The sequence below is a fragment of the Perognathus longimembris genome, chromosome 2 (assembly GCF_023159225.1).
Source record: "Perognathus longimembris pacificus isolate PPM17 chromosome 2, ASM2315922v1, whole genome shotgun sequence".
Lineage (NCBI taxonomy): Eukaryota > Metazoa > Chordata > Mammalia > Rodentia > Heteromyidae > Perognathus > Perognathus longimembris.
The window spans coordinates 151,596,477-151,613,510 of record NC_063162.1 but is presented as its reverse complement, the minus strand read 5'-3'; the positions used below and the strand labels follow the sequence as shown (position 1 = coordinate 151,613,510).

Sequence of the window (17,034 nt, the reverse complement as noted above, 5' to 3'; positions counted from 1 at the left end):
ACATGAGGAAGGCAACGAGTACATTTGTTTTTGAGCAGTATTCCGCCCTCCCTCCTCTTCCCCCCCAACCCTCCAACCCCTAAGTTGTATATAGTTCATTTCCAACATGGTGTCTAGTAGCACTGCGGAGTTGGTTCACCCTCCGTCGCCTCATTTCTGTGCTTTACACATCTTGTTCCTCTACTGTGTACTGTAGATTCTTTCTAAGAGTTCTCAAATACCACCAATCTCAAAGCAAAAGTACAGGTTTCGTGTGTGTGTGTGTGTGTGTGTGTGTGTGTGTGTGTGTGTGTGTGTGTGTCCTGGGGTTTGAACTCAGGCCCTGGGCACCTGAGCCACAACTCCACTTTCAGCATTTGTGCTAGTTAATTGGAGATAAGAGTCTCACTGACTTTCCTGCCCAAGCTGGCTTCCAACCATAACCCTCAGATCTCAGCCTCCTCAGTAGCTAGGATTATAGGCGTGAGCCCCAGGCACCTGGCTTTGTGGTTTATTTTACCAAACAACAAATACAGTACAATCCTCTGGGAGTATCCACCTGTTTCCGTGTGCCACAGAGCTCACTGCCCTCCCTCCCTCCACGTGGGACACACTTCATTCCCTCTAGAGAGAAACAACTCATTCAGCCACTGCCCAGAGAATTCCACGATATTCAGCTGGGGTAATGTATTTTCTTTCGGTCATAGACATGTCAACCGACCAATCAGTAGTATAAATATGTGTGTCTTAAGCCAACATACAACGAGAGAAAGGGATTGACGTGAAGTTTTTCACTCCGGAAAGAAGCATGGAAGGCCCAGAGAATGCACTGAACTGTAGCATTCATAAAACATTTTTGGGGAAAGTGTGATGGGTCCTTTCTAAAAGCTCCTAATCGGATTCTGATTCTTTTCTCTTTCCGAACTTTTTTAAAATTTTTATTTATTTTTTATTGTAAAGGTGATGTACAGAGGGGGTTACAGTTACATAAGGAAATGAGTACAATTCTTGTCACACATTATTACCCCCTCTTGCTATCCCTCCCACCCCATTCCCTTCCCTCACCCCCACCCAAGCTGTAAACTTCATTTCCAACATTCACTCAGCTTTTTCTATCACAGCTAATTCTCTACCACTTGAACCATGCCTCCAGTCCTGGCTTTTTGCTGGTTAACTGGAGATAAGAGTCTCAAAAGATTTGTCTGTCCTGGCTATCTGCTTTGATCCTCAGATGTCAGTAAGATTACAGATATGAGCCACGAGTATCAAGCTTAGAAAGCTAGTATTTTAAAACTCAACAAATCTTTCATACTAATACAAAACTCAAGCTGTATATTCTTCTCATCTTTTAAAAGATTTATTTCCACACGACCAAGTGAAATTGATGCAATTGCCAATTAGAGCCCCGTGCAATTATTTTGCCAGTCAATTTATATTCCTATTTAACAAGTATGACAGTTACTTTTAAAAGAAACATTATGAAATATCCTTTAATTAAGCAAAGAAGTATTTAACAGATAAATATCCTTAATAGGGCTCTCTTGTGGTTTGAAATAGGCTGTGCACTTGATTAACCTCGCAAACTTGTTTGGCACAATCATAATTTTTACAAATGAGATAGAATGGAAGAATCATAAAGGATGAATTAATCACAGAACGATCTTCCCTCAATCACGTAAGAGCTCGTTACTAATAACAGGAAAGCCGCAGAGTGACCTATCACCACCATCAAACACACTTAGGTCCTGGAGACTTGGGCAGGCAATCTCTCCCACGGAGGTCACACTGCTTGTGATCACGCTCTGAGAAAGCGCCGACTTCAGTGCAGTAGCACCGGCTGGGCCTGCGCCTCGTGGCGTGCACTGTGAAGGCCCCGGTGATGCAAAACCGGCACTGCCCGGCCCGTCCGGCCCGTCCTCACCCGGAGGAGGCACCGCCAAGGCAGGGGGCAGCTGGAGATGCAGGGAACGCCCCCCACCCCCAGGTAAAAGCGTGATGCAACCCACCAGGCCGCCACCACCACACGGGCGGGCTCGGAGAATGCTCACAGCCCTGGAAAAATGGCTGCTCGCAAGCAACACACATGCCTCGCGTGCCTATCAGATGGGGGGGGGGGACTGAGGCCTATTAAAACCGGTTAGATTATGTAACTAAATTCAGCAAGGAACCATACGTCATGATCTAAAACATAAAATAGCCTTTCTGTCCACAGAAATTACATTTAGTGGAATTCTGGCAAGGATCTTTAAGACACAACTTCTTTGTAACAATACAACGGTGAGAATCTACCGAGTACTTGTACACAGTACTATTTACAATGCCAAGCTATGGAACCGGCCTAAGTGCCCACCAAGCAACAAATGGAGAAAGAAAACATGGCATGCATGTGCGCACACACACGTACACCTGTGTCTGTGTATATCATCAGTCGTGGAAGAGAATGAAATTATGTCATCTGCAGAAAAATATAGAACTGGAGACCATCCTGTAAAGCAGGCTCCGAAAGATAAAATATCAGAACCTAGACACAGTAGTAAGAAACACAGTTAAGGTAAGGAGACGTCTATGGACATGAACTAGAGGGTGGGTGAGGGAGAAAGAAGAGAAGGTAAGGAAGGAAAGCAATAGAAATATATTGTATATGTAAATATAAACATATATATGTGTGTGGAAATAGCATAATGAAACCTACCAAAAACTGTTAAACAGGAGGGGAAGGAGGGGGAAAAGTTAAGAAAGGGTAATAGAGGAAGGGTAAATTTGATCAAAAAACCATTGTAGGCATGTTGCAAATAACACAATGAAGTCCTTTGTACATTATTAATTTATGCTAAAAAGTTGTTTTAAAAATCATCTATTGACTAGTTATCAAGGCTCAGTGTGGTGCTAGTACTTAGCTTATCAATACTCTCTCTTTTCCCTCCCTCCTCAGAGATCACTGGGAGTTGAACTCAGAACCTAGTGCTTACTGGGCAGGGGCTGTACGCTAGAGTCACACTCGATAGAGTTTTCTGTTACACGGTCCACCCACACAAAACACATGGTGGCCAAGCATTATGAACATAAAGCAATTCCATACCCAAATATCTGACGTTGGCAGCTTGCTAGGAAGCTAGGGAACTCGACTGACAAGATTGTTAGTGGTTCTCCGCTCCTAGGCAGTCGTTTTACACCTGCTTCCCCACATAGTTAGCTTTTTGCCATTTCCGTAGGAACGATTACAAAAACAAAAGAAGCACACACGTTAAGAAAGCAGAAGTCCGGGCTGGGGATATGGCCTAGTGGCAAGAGTGCCTGCCTCGGATACATGAGGCCCTAGGTTCGATTCCCCAGCACCACATATACAGAAAACCGCCAGAAGCGGTGCTGTGGCTCAAGCGGCAGAGTGCTAGCCTTGAGCGAGAAGAAGCCAGAGACAGTGCTCAGGCCCTGAGTCCAAGGCCCAGGACTGGCAAAAAAACAAAACAAAACAAAACAAAGAAAGCAGAAGTCCTAATTCTGTCTGTTTCCTGGCTGCGGGGTCTTGACATCTTATCCAATTTCCTCCGCAAGCCTGTGTCCTAGCTACCTGGGAGGCAGACATGTAGGATTGCGGTTAGAAGCCAGCCCAGGCGTAAAGGTTTGAGACTCCATCTCAGGCGGTGGCCGGTACCGTGGCCCCCGCAGGCTCCCCCAGCCACAGGGAAGCACGAGGGCTGGGCACGGTGGCATCTACCTGCCTCTTGTCCCCCAAGTGACATGGGAGGCGCATCAGGAGAACGGCTGCCCGGCCTGGCCTCGGCACAACGCGTAGCCATGCGACTTCTGCAATTCATCAGCGCAACACAGCTCGTGATCTGAACTGCAAAGTAGCCTTTCTGTGCAGCGGAACCACACTGAATGAAATTTTAATGTGCTCCTTAGGACAGCACTCCTGGTAACAGAACCACAGTGGAAGGCTAGTAACACCTGGACACAGTACCACTTACGAAGCCAACACACCGGGAATGCTGGGCACAGCTTTGGCTTCAGCCTCCTCCACAGCTGGGTGACAGGCACCCGCCACCAAGCCCAGCTGTCGGTTGAGACGGTCTTGCATACATCTTGCCAAGGCCGGCCTCAAACTGCCTCTCCCCCGGTCCGTCTCCTGAGTAACTAGGACACAGACAATGTGCCATCTGAGAAGTAGGACAAAGCAGTTTCCTATACTATCAGAACATGTCAGCGGGTCTAAAGTTGTTTGCCTCTATGTCCAAACTTATGTGTTTGGACACTGGTTAGAGAGTGTATTTGTTAAAATGTTACAGAAGACTTCTCTTGGAGTTGTAGGCCTGTCTGTCAAGGAGTTGACTTTACCACCAATCCTAGTAGCACTTACCTCATGACTACAATGTTAAGTAGCACTCCGTCATCTTGAAGGGAAGGTGCATACGTATTTTATTGAAATCAGTAACTTTGAACATTTCTTTCCTGTAACGTAACCAGCGTGGCTTGCAGAATCATGTGTCTTTCCAGAACAACTAGAGGCCTTGTGGAATAGGGAAACTCCTTGCCAGCAGCAGGGCTCTCTCCTCAGGAAAGCAGAGTGACAGAAGGGGGGGCCGTTTGCTACGGAACAGCCAGAACTCACACATGGGATGGCTCTGGGTCAAGAGCTCTTCTAGCTCCTCCGGGTTTGTGTGCAGCCCCAGGGGTGGGGTGATACCCACACCGCGTGCGTAAGGCCACACGGGCCAGGCAGGAGGGTGCAAACGGCCTGGCTAGGATGGGCAGGGGCACATCGGGGCTCCAGAAGGGCTGGGAACTCATGGAAATGCTGTGAGTCACCACCCCGCCCGCGTGCACACAGCCCGCTGTGACCCACCAGGGCGGACAGACCAACTAGCAACCCGCTCAGCCCAACAGCTGGAAGATCACAGAAAAAACAAAGTGCTGAACACGGAACTGCCCCGGGAGGCGCAAACCCGGGGGAGGGAACACAGCGCTTAGATGCAGGAGCAAGGCAGTGGTCCACACAGGGGCGGGAAGACCGTGGGTCTAACCGCATCTGCAACATCTGCATCGGAGCACAACCGTCATCCGAGGCTCGGGAACCTCCATTCCACAGCTCCAGAGCATCTCAGATGCCCGAACATCCCGAGATGCATGTCTAAAAAAGCACAAACAGTGCCTTCCCCACACGTACCATGTTGTTTTTGTTTTTTGTATTACACATGCCAGCTGCTATGGTCTCTATGTGGCCTGTCCCCCAAAAGCAGGGCCCTCGTCCTGGGAGGGAGTTAAGAGACACAGTCCTAGAAGGGAGTTGGGGTCATCCCTGGAGATGTTACCAAAGCCTGGGCCCGCCCCGCCCAGCCAGCTGGCATCCCGTGTGCAGATGTGGCCACATGTGCTTCCACGTGAGAAGCCCGGAGCCCTGGCAAGGCAGAAACGGACACCTCGGACAGTCCAAACCTGTGAGCTCAGTGACCTTCTCCTCTCTCTAAGTAGCCTGCCTCAACTAGCTCATTATAGTGACAAAAACACTGACGGGCACACCTGTGATAAAACCTTATAAACTAGGCCCAGTGAGGAATTAGCAACAATAATTAATAAAAATTAAAACAGTCCTCACGATACGCTACAGAAAAGCCCTGTAAATGCGGTGTTTATCTCCGGAATTTCTCATTTAGTATTTTCAGGCTCCAGTTGACTGAGGGAAAAACGGAGACTGCAGATAAGAGAGGACTACTAGGTTTATTATCATCTAATGTTTCTAAATTTAAACACTAAACGATGCCAGGCTCAAGTGGTAGAGCACCAGCCTAGAAAGCAAAGCAGAGTCAGCTCAAGGCCCTGAGTGCAAGCCCCAGTATCAGCCCACCCCCCAAAAAAAGGTTCTGAAGGCCAATTTTCTTGAGAATAAAACCTCATCACTTAAAAGGAATATCACAGGTAAGTTTAGAAAGTGATTCAAGGCGATTAATGACACATGGTGACTTAGGCCTATAACAGCAGCTACGTGGCAGGTGAGAACTGAGAGGTTCCAAGTTCAAGGCCAGCCCTGGCAAAAAGTTCACGAGAGCTGCTTCTCAAGCAATAAAAACCTGGGTTTAGTGGCATGTGCATGTCATACGAGCTACATGGGAAACAAATAGGAGCCTTTAACAGTCCAGGGCAGCTCGGGAAACAATTTACAATCCTACTTAAAAAATTATGGAAGCAAACGGCTGCAAGTGTGGCTCACGTGGTGGAGCATAAGCCTAGCCTGGCAAGCAAAAGGCCCCGAGTTCAACCCCAGTACCAACCTATGTTTAAAAAAAGCATGAAAGGAGACCAAAAGAGCACCACAGTCATCAGGAAGAAATGTACAAAGATTCTAACAGCTTTTATTACACCAGTGCAAGTCAGCATTTCATCCGGCGCTCACCGACATTGTAAACCATCATCATCTTCTAGGAAATAGTTCAGAAAGCTTAAATAAAAACACAGAGACAGATTATCTAGAATAACCTCATACAATACCATTTAAGTGTTCAGATTTTATGTCACCCTAATAAAGAACAATTTTCTAGCAAACGGGGCAAAGCGTTTGCTGTTTTATTAGTTTGCCTATAAGCACACCAGAACATGCCTCACGAGGAAAACTCCGTTACAGCACTCCATGACATCGACGACATCGACCGGGCTCCGTGCCAGCCAGCTGTGCCCAGACCGTCAAATACAAAACGGGGATAGGAAATATAAACATCCATTTGTATTTCAAGTTTAGAACATTTTATTTACAAAAATAGGCTGGGGAGGGGGGCGAGCGCTTCCAGTCGCAGGTGTCCTGGGGTGGGCTGCCGGGCGCCGGTGTGGTCTCCTTCGGGACGGGCGAGTGGGAAGCTGGGAGGGGCGGGCGCCGGGCAGCCGCGCGCGGACATGGCTTCACAGGGAGGCTGCGCTGCCCCCATGCTCGGGCGCTCCTCGGGGCGGGCTCTGAAGGACACTTGTTCCCAGCACGACGCGGCCGAAGGACGCTAAGACATGACTCCGAAGACGGGGTTGTGGCGGCAGATGCTGGGGCCGTACTCTTCATAGTCCCTCTTGGTGTGACAGACCTGGAAGAACTCCGGCTGGGGAGGCCGAGGCAGGCGGAGACAGAGGCACTCAGGAGGCACGGGAAATCAACTGCGACGGGGGAGGGGCTCCTCGCCCCGACCCCACCCCGTCCCCCACGCCCCTGGGGCGCGGCCATGACCACCTCTGATGCTATAAACTACCAAACAGGAGATCATTTCATCTTTAAAAAGGAACACAAGCCGGGCGCTGGTGGCTCACGCCTATAATCCTAGCTACTCAGGAGGCTGCGATCAAGGTTCCAAGCCAGCCCGGACAGGAAAGTCAGTGAGTTTCTTATCTCCAATTAATCACAGAAAAAAAAAAAAAAAAAAAACAACTGGAAGCAGCACTGTGGCTCGAGTGGTAGAGCACTAGCCCTGAGCAAAAGGAGCTCAGGGACAGCAAAAAAAGAAAAGAAATGTAAGAGATGTACTCATGTGACTTATGAAACTACAACCCCTCTGCGCATCACCTTTATAACAATAGAAAAAAATGTTAAAGGAAATGTACTCAGCCTGCATTTATTTAGGACCATCCATGTGGTGGCCCTAAATTAACAATGTATTAAAGTGGTCATGGTTGTAGGAAGTAGAGCTGACTCCATATTGATTAGGGAAACATGGTAGCAAATGTTGGAGGGAGTAGAGCTGACTCCATCTTGATTAGGGAAACATGGTAACAATTGTTAAAATGAAGTTAAACATTAGGTCAACCTGACCACAAAATTCTGCTTCTGTAAATGGCTTAACTTGTCAACCCCCTACATCTGTGCTATGCTTTCACCTCTATAAACCCCAGCTCAAGGGGTCACAGTGTCAGCTCCCGAGTCTGTGCTGTGTCCCTGGCTGGTCAGTTCGCTTTTTTAGGGTCACGGTGTCAGCTCCCGAGTCTGCACTGTGTCCCTGGCTGGTCAGTTCGCTTTTTTAGGGTCACGGTGTCAGCTCCCGAGTCTGCACTGTGTCCCTGGCTGGTCAGTTCGCTTTTTGCTTCCCCAACAAATGCATCTTTTCTCTTGAGACTGTCTCTGAGTGGTGGGCTCTTGGAGGGACGTGGAATCCCCTCCCTCAAACCCTGTAACAGTAATTGTTGGAGAAGTGCCTGGGATTTTTTTAGATTACTTTTGGATTTCACCCACCCATGATTATGTGTGACCCCTGATTAGCAAGGACACTTGCAAATTAACTGTGCAATGTAAGTTATCATTGAAACATTTCTTCTGTGGGATAGTATTAAATAGGTGTCTGTTAAAAGCAACACGTGTGGAACAAGCGCTATTAACTTTCATGCACAACGTTTATCTGAACAGCAGAGAATGCAGAAATGAGAGCACAGAATCGTCTAGAAGGGGACTTACCGTTGAGGCAAGCATGGACCCTCCGAACCACACAGCATAGCGCTGCATATGATGTGTGATCACCTGAACCTCCACAGGCTTCGGCTGGAAGAGAGAGCAAGTCTAGCCTGAGCAATTAATCCCTTGCACTAACAGCCCTCACTGACAAGACAATGGCTTTCTCTCAGGCTTCCCTTCCTTCCCCCTTCCTCGCCCTTGGTCAAGCTGCCCTGGGGATGAGGGACAGGGCAAGCCTGGCCGGCGGAGGTCGTTTCTTTACTGTGAACACAACTCCAAGCCCCTAACCTCATGACCACATGAATCAGACTGTAAACAGCACAGACAGGCAGTGGACCTTCGTCCTGACTCCCACTTCCCCTCCCAAAGCCAATCACGGTAAGCAGGTCCTCGACAATTCCGATGTGAGAGGAACACACTGAAGCTCCCCCTCCTGCGGGGTGTCAACAGTCTGTGTCCGTGCACCTGGTCACTGCACGCCTCATCCCTTCCAACACAGGCGAGAGCAGGCGCCGGCACTGGCTGGGACAGCGTGACGCTGCAGACCGCAGCTGTGCAGCCCCCCACGAGCCGCCCGGGCCAGGGCCCGAGCCCTTACCTTGATCCTGCCGCCACTGAGCTCCTCGCTCAGCTTCAGCCTGGCGTCCACCACTCTTTTGATATCCCTCTGCAGTCGGCGTCCAAAGTCCCGGAACATCGTTGAGCCTCCCGAAAGAACAACGTTCTACAAAACACAAGCGGAGAGGGGCCTGGGGTGGGCCCTGCACCCACAGCGGTCTCCCCACAAAAGTTCCCATATCCAGTCATCCAGCCACTGTGTGGTTAACTCGAGTAGCGAATGGAACAGAGAAGATGTGGGCTCTCCTTTTCTGCTGTCACAACCAGCTGTTGCTTTTCTTTGGTTATAACGCAGTGAAAAAAACCCACTGCCTCCACTGCTCCTCGGAGCCAGGCAGAACCCTGAGGAAGATGACGGAAAGCCTAAGACAGCCCGACTTAGACCAAACAAGCAGGAGTCCTCAATATGTCTTGCCTTTAATGATTACTGGGATAAAGCCACACCCCAAATGCCCGGAGAGGATTTTCAGACAAGCCACTCCTCTGCCCACGTCACCCACAACACCCAGCTTCTGCCATGCGGCCACTTGAATGACATGAAATCACCCGCCAGGGACTGGGGAGGCGGCTTAGTGGTAGAGCGCTTGCCTAGCATGCATGAAGCCCTGGGCTCCATTCCTCAGCACCACATACACAGAAAAAGCCACAGGTGGTGCTGTGGCTCAAGTGGTAGAGTGCTAGCCTTGAGCACAGAGAGGCTCAGAGACAGCCCAGTCCCTGAGTTCAAGACCCAGGATTGGCAAAAATAATTTTTTTTTAAAAACCATCAGATGCTGAGGAACACTGTTTTTTCTCAGACTACTGGAGGTCATTTAAAACAATGAAAACAACATCAATCTGATTTAAATTTCTAATTTAATTTTCTAATTTCTATTGTCCCAGGTGCAAACAGGCACCAGGCACACCCCCAGGTATGCAAGGACCTGCTTTGATGTGCAGGGAGGGCAATTCACTTGAGCCCAGCTGTAAACAGCCATTGTAGGCCCAACCAAAAAGTCCCCAACTTCCTAGACCTAAGGGCTTTTTCATTGCTCAGACCCCATATAAACCTGGTCCCAAATTCACTCCCTCACACAGCCTCCAAGCCTGTGGAAGATCCAGGGCAGCCGGTGTCCTTCCTTTTTCCTCCATTTTTCTAACAGTAAGGCCATGGGAAGCCACCTGAGATGTAGTCTCCTGCCCCATTAGAAACCTACAACAAGCCCTGCCTGCTCCGGTCACCAGCTGAAGCTCCGCCAGAGCCCTGTGCCGGGGGAAACGACCATTGCCAAGTGGTTAGCAGTGTTCTCATCCAAATTTTCCCCTTAAAACAAGTCTGGGCTTGGCCTTCGGGAGAGGCTGCTTCTGGGACAAACCTTCCTGGCCTCTACAGCAGGGAGGATTCTGGAAGCTGGAGCCCTGACTGGTCTCTTGGAGCTTCCCTCACTGGTCAAAAAAAAAAACATGATAAACAGGACCAGCCCCCCTAAGGCCCCTTCTGCCCAGCACCCAGAACAGATATATATTCAACACAACTGCTAATGGCTCACCACTACCGGAAGTGCCCAGAGATTCACACACACACACACACACACACACACACACACACACACACACACACACACACACCCTCCTAGTGCTTTAAAGCTCAGAAAGCAGGTGCATGATGGGAGAATACTGGCTGCTGCCAATCTCTTTCCTGGACACGGGGTCCTCTGATGCCCGTCTACCCAGACACCATGGGCCTCTGCGCCTTTGCTTCTGCTGATGGACCAAGTGTAAGTCTAGGTCCTCCACGCCCAGACCCCATGCCCAGACCACCATTCTGAATGATCACTGCTGTCCTCTGCGGCAGTGGGGGGGGGGGGGAGGGAGAATGATTTAGAAACCACAGGAGATTGCCCGGGCCCAGGGGGGCCAAGGGGCCATCAGGCAGACGCCCCATTCGGGCGCAGCCCTGCTGCCTGCACCATCTCGTGGCTACATTAGTATCAAACTGTAAACCGCCGCTGCTGTGCCAGCCCTGCCATTTCATCTACGAATATCCTTTCTTTGCAGTCCACGATCCAGTCAGGTTTTACAATTACCTGCCATGCTTTGGCAAGGATTTTTTTCTTTAATTAAAACATAATTCAAGGCTGGGAATGTGGCTTCGTGCTAGAGTGCTTGCCTAGCATGCATGAGCCCCTGAGCTTGATTCCTCAGTACCGTATAAATGAAACAAAACAAAAAAAACTGTTTTGAACTTGAAGAAGACATGAATATGCACTCAAATAACTTCAGACCAAGTTGCCAAGGGGTTTCAATAGCGAAAGACAGTTTTCCAGCAAATGATGCTAGAATAATAAATCTCCACAGGAGAAAAATGAACATTTACTGTCTATTTTACTTCACATACACAAATAAAATGGGCATGGTAAAGAAATGTACAAGTTAAAAGACACAGATTTTCTAAAACAAAATGTTTTAAAACTTCATGACTGAGAACAGGCAGAAAGTTTTTATATACTACATAAAAAAACATGAACCATATAAAAGAAAAAAATTGTAAGTTGGGCTTCATAAAATATCTTTCTCCAAATAATATTTTTCTCCAAAAGATATGAAGTAGAAGAGCCCTGGTGGTTCATATCTGCAATCCTAACTACTAAGGAGGCTGAGGTCTGAGGATCTCTGTTAGAAGACAGCCAGGGCACACAAATCTGGCTCTGATCTCAGATTAGCCACTAAAAACAAAGCTGAAGCACTAGCCTTAAGTGAAAAACTAAGCACAAGACCTTCTTGTGCCAGCACAAGTGAAAAGAAAAAGAAAAAAAACACCAAGAAAATGAAAAGATAAGTCACAGACTAGGAAAAACGTATTTGTCATACATACATCTGACAAAAAACCTGTACCTACAACATAGGAAGAATGAACATTAGCAAAAGGTCAAACAGGTTATCTCACTGGCGACCCATGCCTATAATCCTAGCTACTCAGGAGGCTGAGATCTAAAGATAACGGTTCAAAGCCAGCTGCACAGAAAAGTGAGGCTCTTACCTCCAACTTACCACTAGAAAACCATAAGTGGCGTGGCGCTGTGGCTCAGGTGGTGGAGCACTAGCCTTGAGCTGAAGAGCTCAGGGACGGTCCCTTCCTTGCTCCTGCCCCAGTTAGGGCATCACCCCCGGGGGTTGAGAACTTTATTTTGGCCAACTGCTGGCCTGTGTCCAAGTCTAAGGCTTGAGCAGTGGGGAAGAGAGAAACACACACACACACACACACACACACACACACACACACACACACACGCCTTATCTAGGGCAGGGGTGAGGAGGTGGGGCCAGGTAGATTAGGATATGACCTCAGAGAAGGGGGGTGGGGGTTTACTGCCTCCAGATATGCCAATTATTGGGCAGAGACTTAAACAGGTGGGGGGGGGTATCTGCAAGGAGCCCAGGGGTTGGGGGGAACCTCTTAAAGGGCTCACGTGGTATGACCCCATCTATACCAAACTCTAGGAAGCTGAATCCCATCTCCAGTGGCAGAATCCCGCCAGTGCTCTCCTGCTTTGGGGGAAAGAGGGCACTGGCAGGAGGAGGGGACCGCTGGCAGGGGAGAGAGAGAGTATACTTCAACATCCAAAGCAGCCTGGAGAAGGCAGCAGCCATGTCCTATACCCTAACCCTATGATGTTTGTCATCTCTGTAACTGTTTACCAACTCTCTCTAAACTGTTCAAATAGGCTCGCTGAAGGATAGGCTTAAATTGTCTCTCACAGATGAACTTCTGACAACGAATGATCTCACGGAAGAGGTAACTCCTGCTCTGAGGGGGGGTGACAAGAAGGAAGCCCTCCCTCCTAAGGGCTCACACATTTGCAATGGTCCATGATCTCTAACTTCGTTTTCTTAATGCACTGCGCCTCTGTGAGGAAGCAAGATCAAAATGAACCACCTGATTTGCTTAACATATTTAACATTCACCCTCTACGAGTTGCTATGTGAAGCAGTCAGGTCAGCAGATGAGGGTGTGTTGCTGGAGGAAGAAGCCTTCATGTGAGCTATCTTATCCTTACTCTGCATCCACTGCCGGGCTGGTTCTCTGTCACCCACCACCATTCTAGCTCTGCCCACTAGCGGATCTCCCCTTCCACACTGGAGGAAGGGGAGGGTGTCAGCGCCCTGGGCGGGGACCATGGCCGCTGTCCCTGCAGGGCACAAAGAGGGCCCTGGGGCCTGGAAGAGCACCAAGCTGGCTGGGTCCTCTGCGCATCAGGAGTAGGCAGGAGAAACACACGAATGCTTACTGATCAGAATGCATACTGGCCCAAGTCGGGCTCTAAGGAACCACTGTGCCTGACAGAAACATGAAGGATAAGCAAGAGAGCAAGTAGAAGACAACTTTAAAACCATTCAGAAACATTGACCTGGCCAGGGGACAGTGGCTCATGCCTGTAATCCTAGCTGCTCACAAGGCAAAGATCTGAAGGATGGTAATTCTAGACCAAGCTAGACAGAGAAGTTCATTCAACTCCATCTCCAAAATAATGAGCAAAAAGCAGGGCTAGAGGCATAGCCTAAGCGGCAGACCGCCAGCCTAACAAGCTCAAAGCCCTGAATTCAAACAGCAGTACTGGAGGAGGGAAGGGAAGGGGGAGGGAGGGACGGAGGGTGGCCTAAAGTCCTGCTCCTGACGACATACCCCAGTCCTCCACAGGTGGACCTCAGCCTGTACCTGGCTCCACCAGTGCACGGCAGGAAAGTCCAAAGGTGGCTGCCATTCTCTATCTCTGGGCTTCAATAACCGCCACGGTACAATGGCAGTCCTAGAGAACTTGTAAGGAAACCACACAAGGTGCTGCAGAGTCAGCCCCGGCCCAGCACCAACCAGCAGGCAGGACACGGGAGCCCTCCCGAGTTCCCATTTCACCTCACCATCCACCCACAGGAGGCCTGAGCAGAGGGGGTCTGCACCCACGCTCGCCCCTCCCTAAGCCAGCCCCACCACTGGGCGCCAAGGGCAGTGCGCTGGGCCTCCACGCAACTGCGCAGTGCACGAAGGACCTTCTCTCTGCCCTCCAGAGAACTCGGGAGCACACCACCGACTACCATCAAATGGTCCAAGGCAGCCAAACGCTCCCGGCCAAATCTCAAGTCAGACAATGCTATTTCTCTCCCATTTCTCCCAGGACATGAGCTCAGACCTCCCCGTCCTGGCAGCTTCCTGCGAACAGACTTCAAAACTCACTATGTGACCTGCCCCAGGAGAGCGGCCCCATCTACACTTGAGTCAGCTGCATGTAATGTAAATAAACCCTCATTAGTGAAATGGCATCCTGCTCCTGGAAGCCAGTCTTAGTAAATAATCTCCCGCCTCCTAACACAGCACAACACAGTCTGTGCCCTTAGACACCTCTACTCCCAAAACAGCCTGTAGAGGAAGTACTAGTACTTTTTAAAAGTCTTTGAAGGACAAGGACAAATGTCTTGGGGAGGTCTTGCTATATGGAGTCCAGACTGGCCTTTTAACTTACTATGTAGTCCAGGCTGGCTTCAAACTTGTGATCCTCCTGCTTCTGCCTCCCAAGTGCTGGGATTACGGGCGTGCACCACCACGCCTGGCTGAAAAGGAACAAATTTTCACCTTTCATCATGATGCGCATAACAAGATAGTCAAAATTATAAGGTTATAATGCCAAAATAAGGGAAATCTTGTCTCAATATCCAGGTACGAAAGCACTCCTTCCCTACTAATCTCTATCCAAACTTATGAAAAGCAACTTTCCATAAGGGAAGGAAAGAGCTCAGACCTTGCTGCTGCCCTCTGAATTCTTCCCCGCCAGCACTCTGTTCCCTGTACTTGGAAGTAAGAAACAAACCACACACAACCCCACCTAAAGCCCCTCGACCAAGTCTACAGGGCCAGGGACATTATTTCCAACGCTGGCTGACTCCCAGAAGAAAATGCCTGGCTAGCCTGTCAGATATCAGGGCATTCCCAAGAAGGAAGGAGCAGGGTAAGGAGACAACACACTCTTCCTGCTTGCACTCTACCATGCCTTCTCACCTAACTATACCGCTAGCTTGCATGAAAGTAAGACCAGTTTCCTAGCTAGTCTTCTATGGGCATTAACACGCTGCCAGAACCTGCTACTTATTCAGAGCTATTTGACTCTAGTAGACTTGCTCTGGTTTATTATTAATATGCCTGTTGTGCCATCAGAGCCAGGGTGGGGGTGAGAAATGAAAAAAAAAAGTTTTAAAGATAAGCTAATGAAATTACCAATAGTATATCCTATCTCAAAGTAAAGCAACAGCCTTACTTAATGACTCTTATCTCCAGAAACATGACCATATAGCCTCTTAATCAATTTCCACATGGAGGAGAAAGTAAATATTTTTCTAAGGCAATCTTTGGAAAATGCTCTCACAGCTGGGCACTAGTGGCTGCTGCCGATAGCTCACGCTGAATGGCAGGCTGAGAGGGGAAGGACCACAGTTTGAGGAAGCCTGAGCAGAAAAATTCATGAGACCCCCCTTCCCAGTCACAGCTGGGCTCAGTAACACACGCCTGTCATTCCAAACAGTCATTCCCATGAGGGAGGCTGAGATCAGGCTGACAAGTCCACAAGACCCCATCTCTATGAAGGGAAGTGGACGTGGTGGCATGAACCTGGGAAGCCAGCAGCAACCACAAGTCTGCAGTAAGATGATCACAGCCCGGCAAGAAGTGAGACCCCATCTCCAAAGAAGCTGAGACCTGAGGATCAAGGTTCAATCAAAGTCAGCCCAAAAACTCTTATCTCCAGCAAGAGTACAGGGGTAGCCCAAGTAGTACAGCATCATCCTTGAGAAAATAGCCAAGCAAGAGCTTGAAGCCCTGATTTGAAGCCCTGATTTAAAGCCCTACTACCAACACAAAAAATAACAATGATAATAACAAGTAAAAAGCAGGGATAGAGGCATGGCTCAAGTGTAGAGCACTACCCTAACAAAGCACAAGGCCCTAAATTCAAATTTCAGTACAGCAGAAAACAAGATATTACAAATGATAATATTAGAATATTTTTAAATTAAACCCTAGCGAGGCACCAGTGGCTCATACCTGTAATCCTAACTACTCAGGAAGCTAAGATTTTTAATATTCTTGATTTAGTTTTAAATGTTTTATTATTTTTTTTAATTAAACCCTAGCCAGGTGCTAGTGGCTCACACCTGTGATCCCTGCTACTTGGGAAGCTGAGATCTGAGACTCTTATCTCCAATTAATCACACACACACACACACACACACACACACACACACACACACAAAGCCAGAAGTGGCTCAAAGGGTAGAGTGCTAGGCTTGAGCAAAACGGAGCTCAGGGACAGCACTCAGGCTCAGAGCCTGACAAACCCCTGAGATAGATGATCTCACTCAGCTGTCTGAAAACAAAGCTTCGCAGCCAGAGGACCTGGCACAGACAAAGCAGTTTCAAAATGAATTTATCTACTATGGGTCCTGCAGTAATACAAAAAAAAAAATCATTAAACTGCTCCTTTATTCACTTAGTAAAACATTTGTTTTGGTGCTTGTCCTAGGGCTTGAATTTGGGGCTGTGTGTTATCCCCCAGCTTTTTGCTCTACCACTTGAGTCACAGCTCTACTTGTGGCTTTTTTTTTTTTTTTTTTAAGGAGGAAGAGTTTATTTTGCTTCCTGGCTTCGGAGGTTTCAATGTTTCATGGCAGGAAGCACTTCATATCATGGCAGCCAGGAGAGAGATACCTGCACCTGCACCGCCTACTGGTCTTTGGGTAGTCAACTGGAGATCAGAGTCTCCTGGACTTTTTTGCCCAGTGGCTCTGAACTCTGACCCTCAGAACTCAGGCTCCTGAGAAGCTGGCATTACAGGCGTGAGTCACGTGTAGCCAGCTCAAGTCCACTTAAGATTTCAATTCCACATGGGTTTAACTGGCTGGGCCCACTTTCTGAAACCCTCCCTCCCTAAGCCTCTAGTGTTAGGCTCCTATTGAAGACCACTCCTAGGATCTCACAAAGCCCCCTCTGGTCTCAGCCTCCA

General features: G+C 48.7%; 1 protein-coding gene across 5 annotated transcripts in view; it reads right to left on the bottom strand.

Annotated features, from left to right (window-relative positions):
* Window positions 1-6,306: 6,306 nt before the first annotated feature.
* The window catches only part of Actr3b (actin related protein 3B), a 59,125-nt gene continuing 48,397 nt past the window's right edge, over window positions 6,307-17,034 (bottom strand). For 4 of the 5 annotated variants that reach the window (XM_048340518.1, XM_048340514.1, XM_048340515.1 and 1 more), the window contains 3 exons: window positions 8,991-9,116; window positions 8,396-8,479; window positions 6,307-7,055 (listed from right to left, as the gene is read on the bottom strand). In XM_048340518.1, the coding sequence (XP_048196475.1) occupies window positions 6,960-7,055; window positions 8,396-8,479; window positions 8,991-9,116 (306 nt within the window). In that variant the 3' untranslated portion in view covers window positions 6,307-6,959. Of the gene's footprint in view, window positions 7,056-8,395; window positions 8,480-8,990; window positions 9,117-14,505; window positions 14,594-17,034 lie in introns of those variants that run through there. The other variant, XM_048340517.1, reaches the window with a different exon arrangement.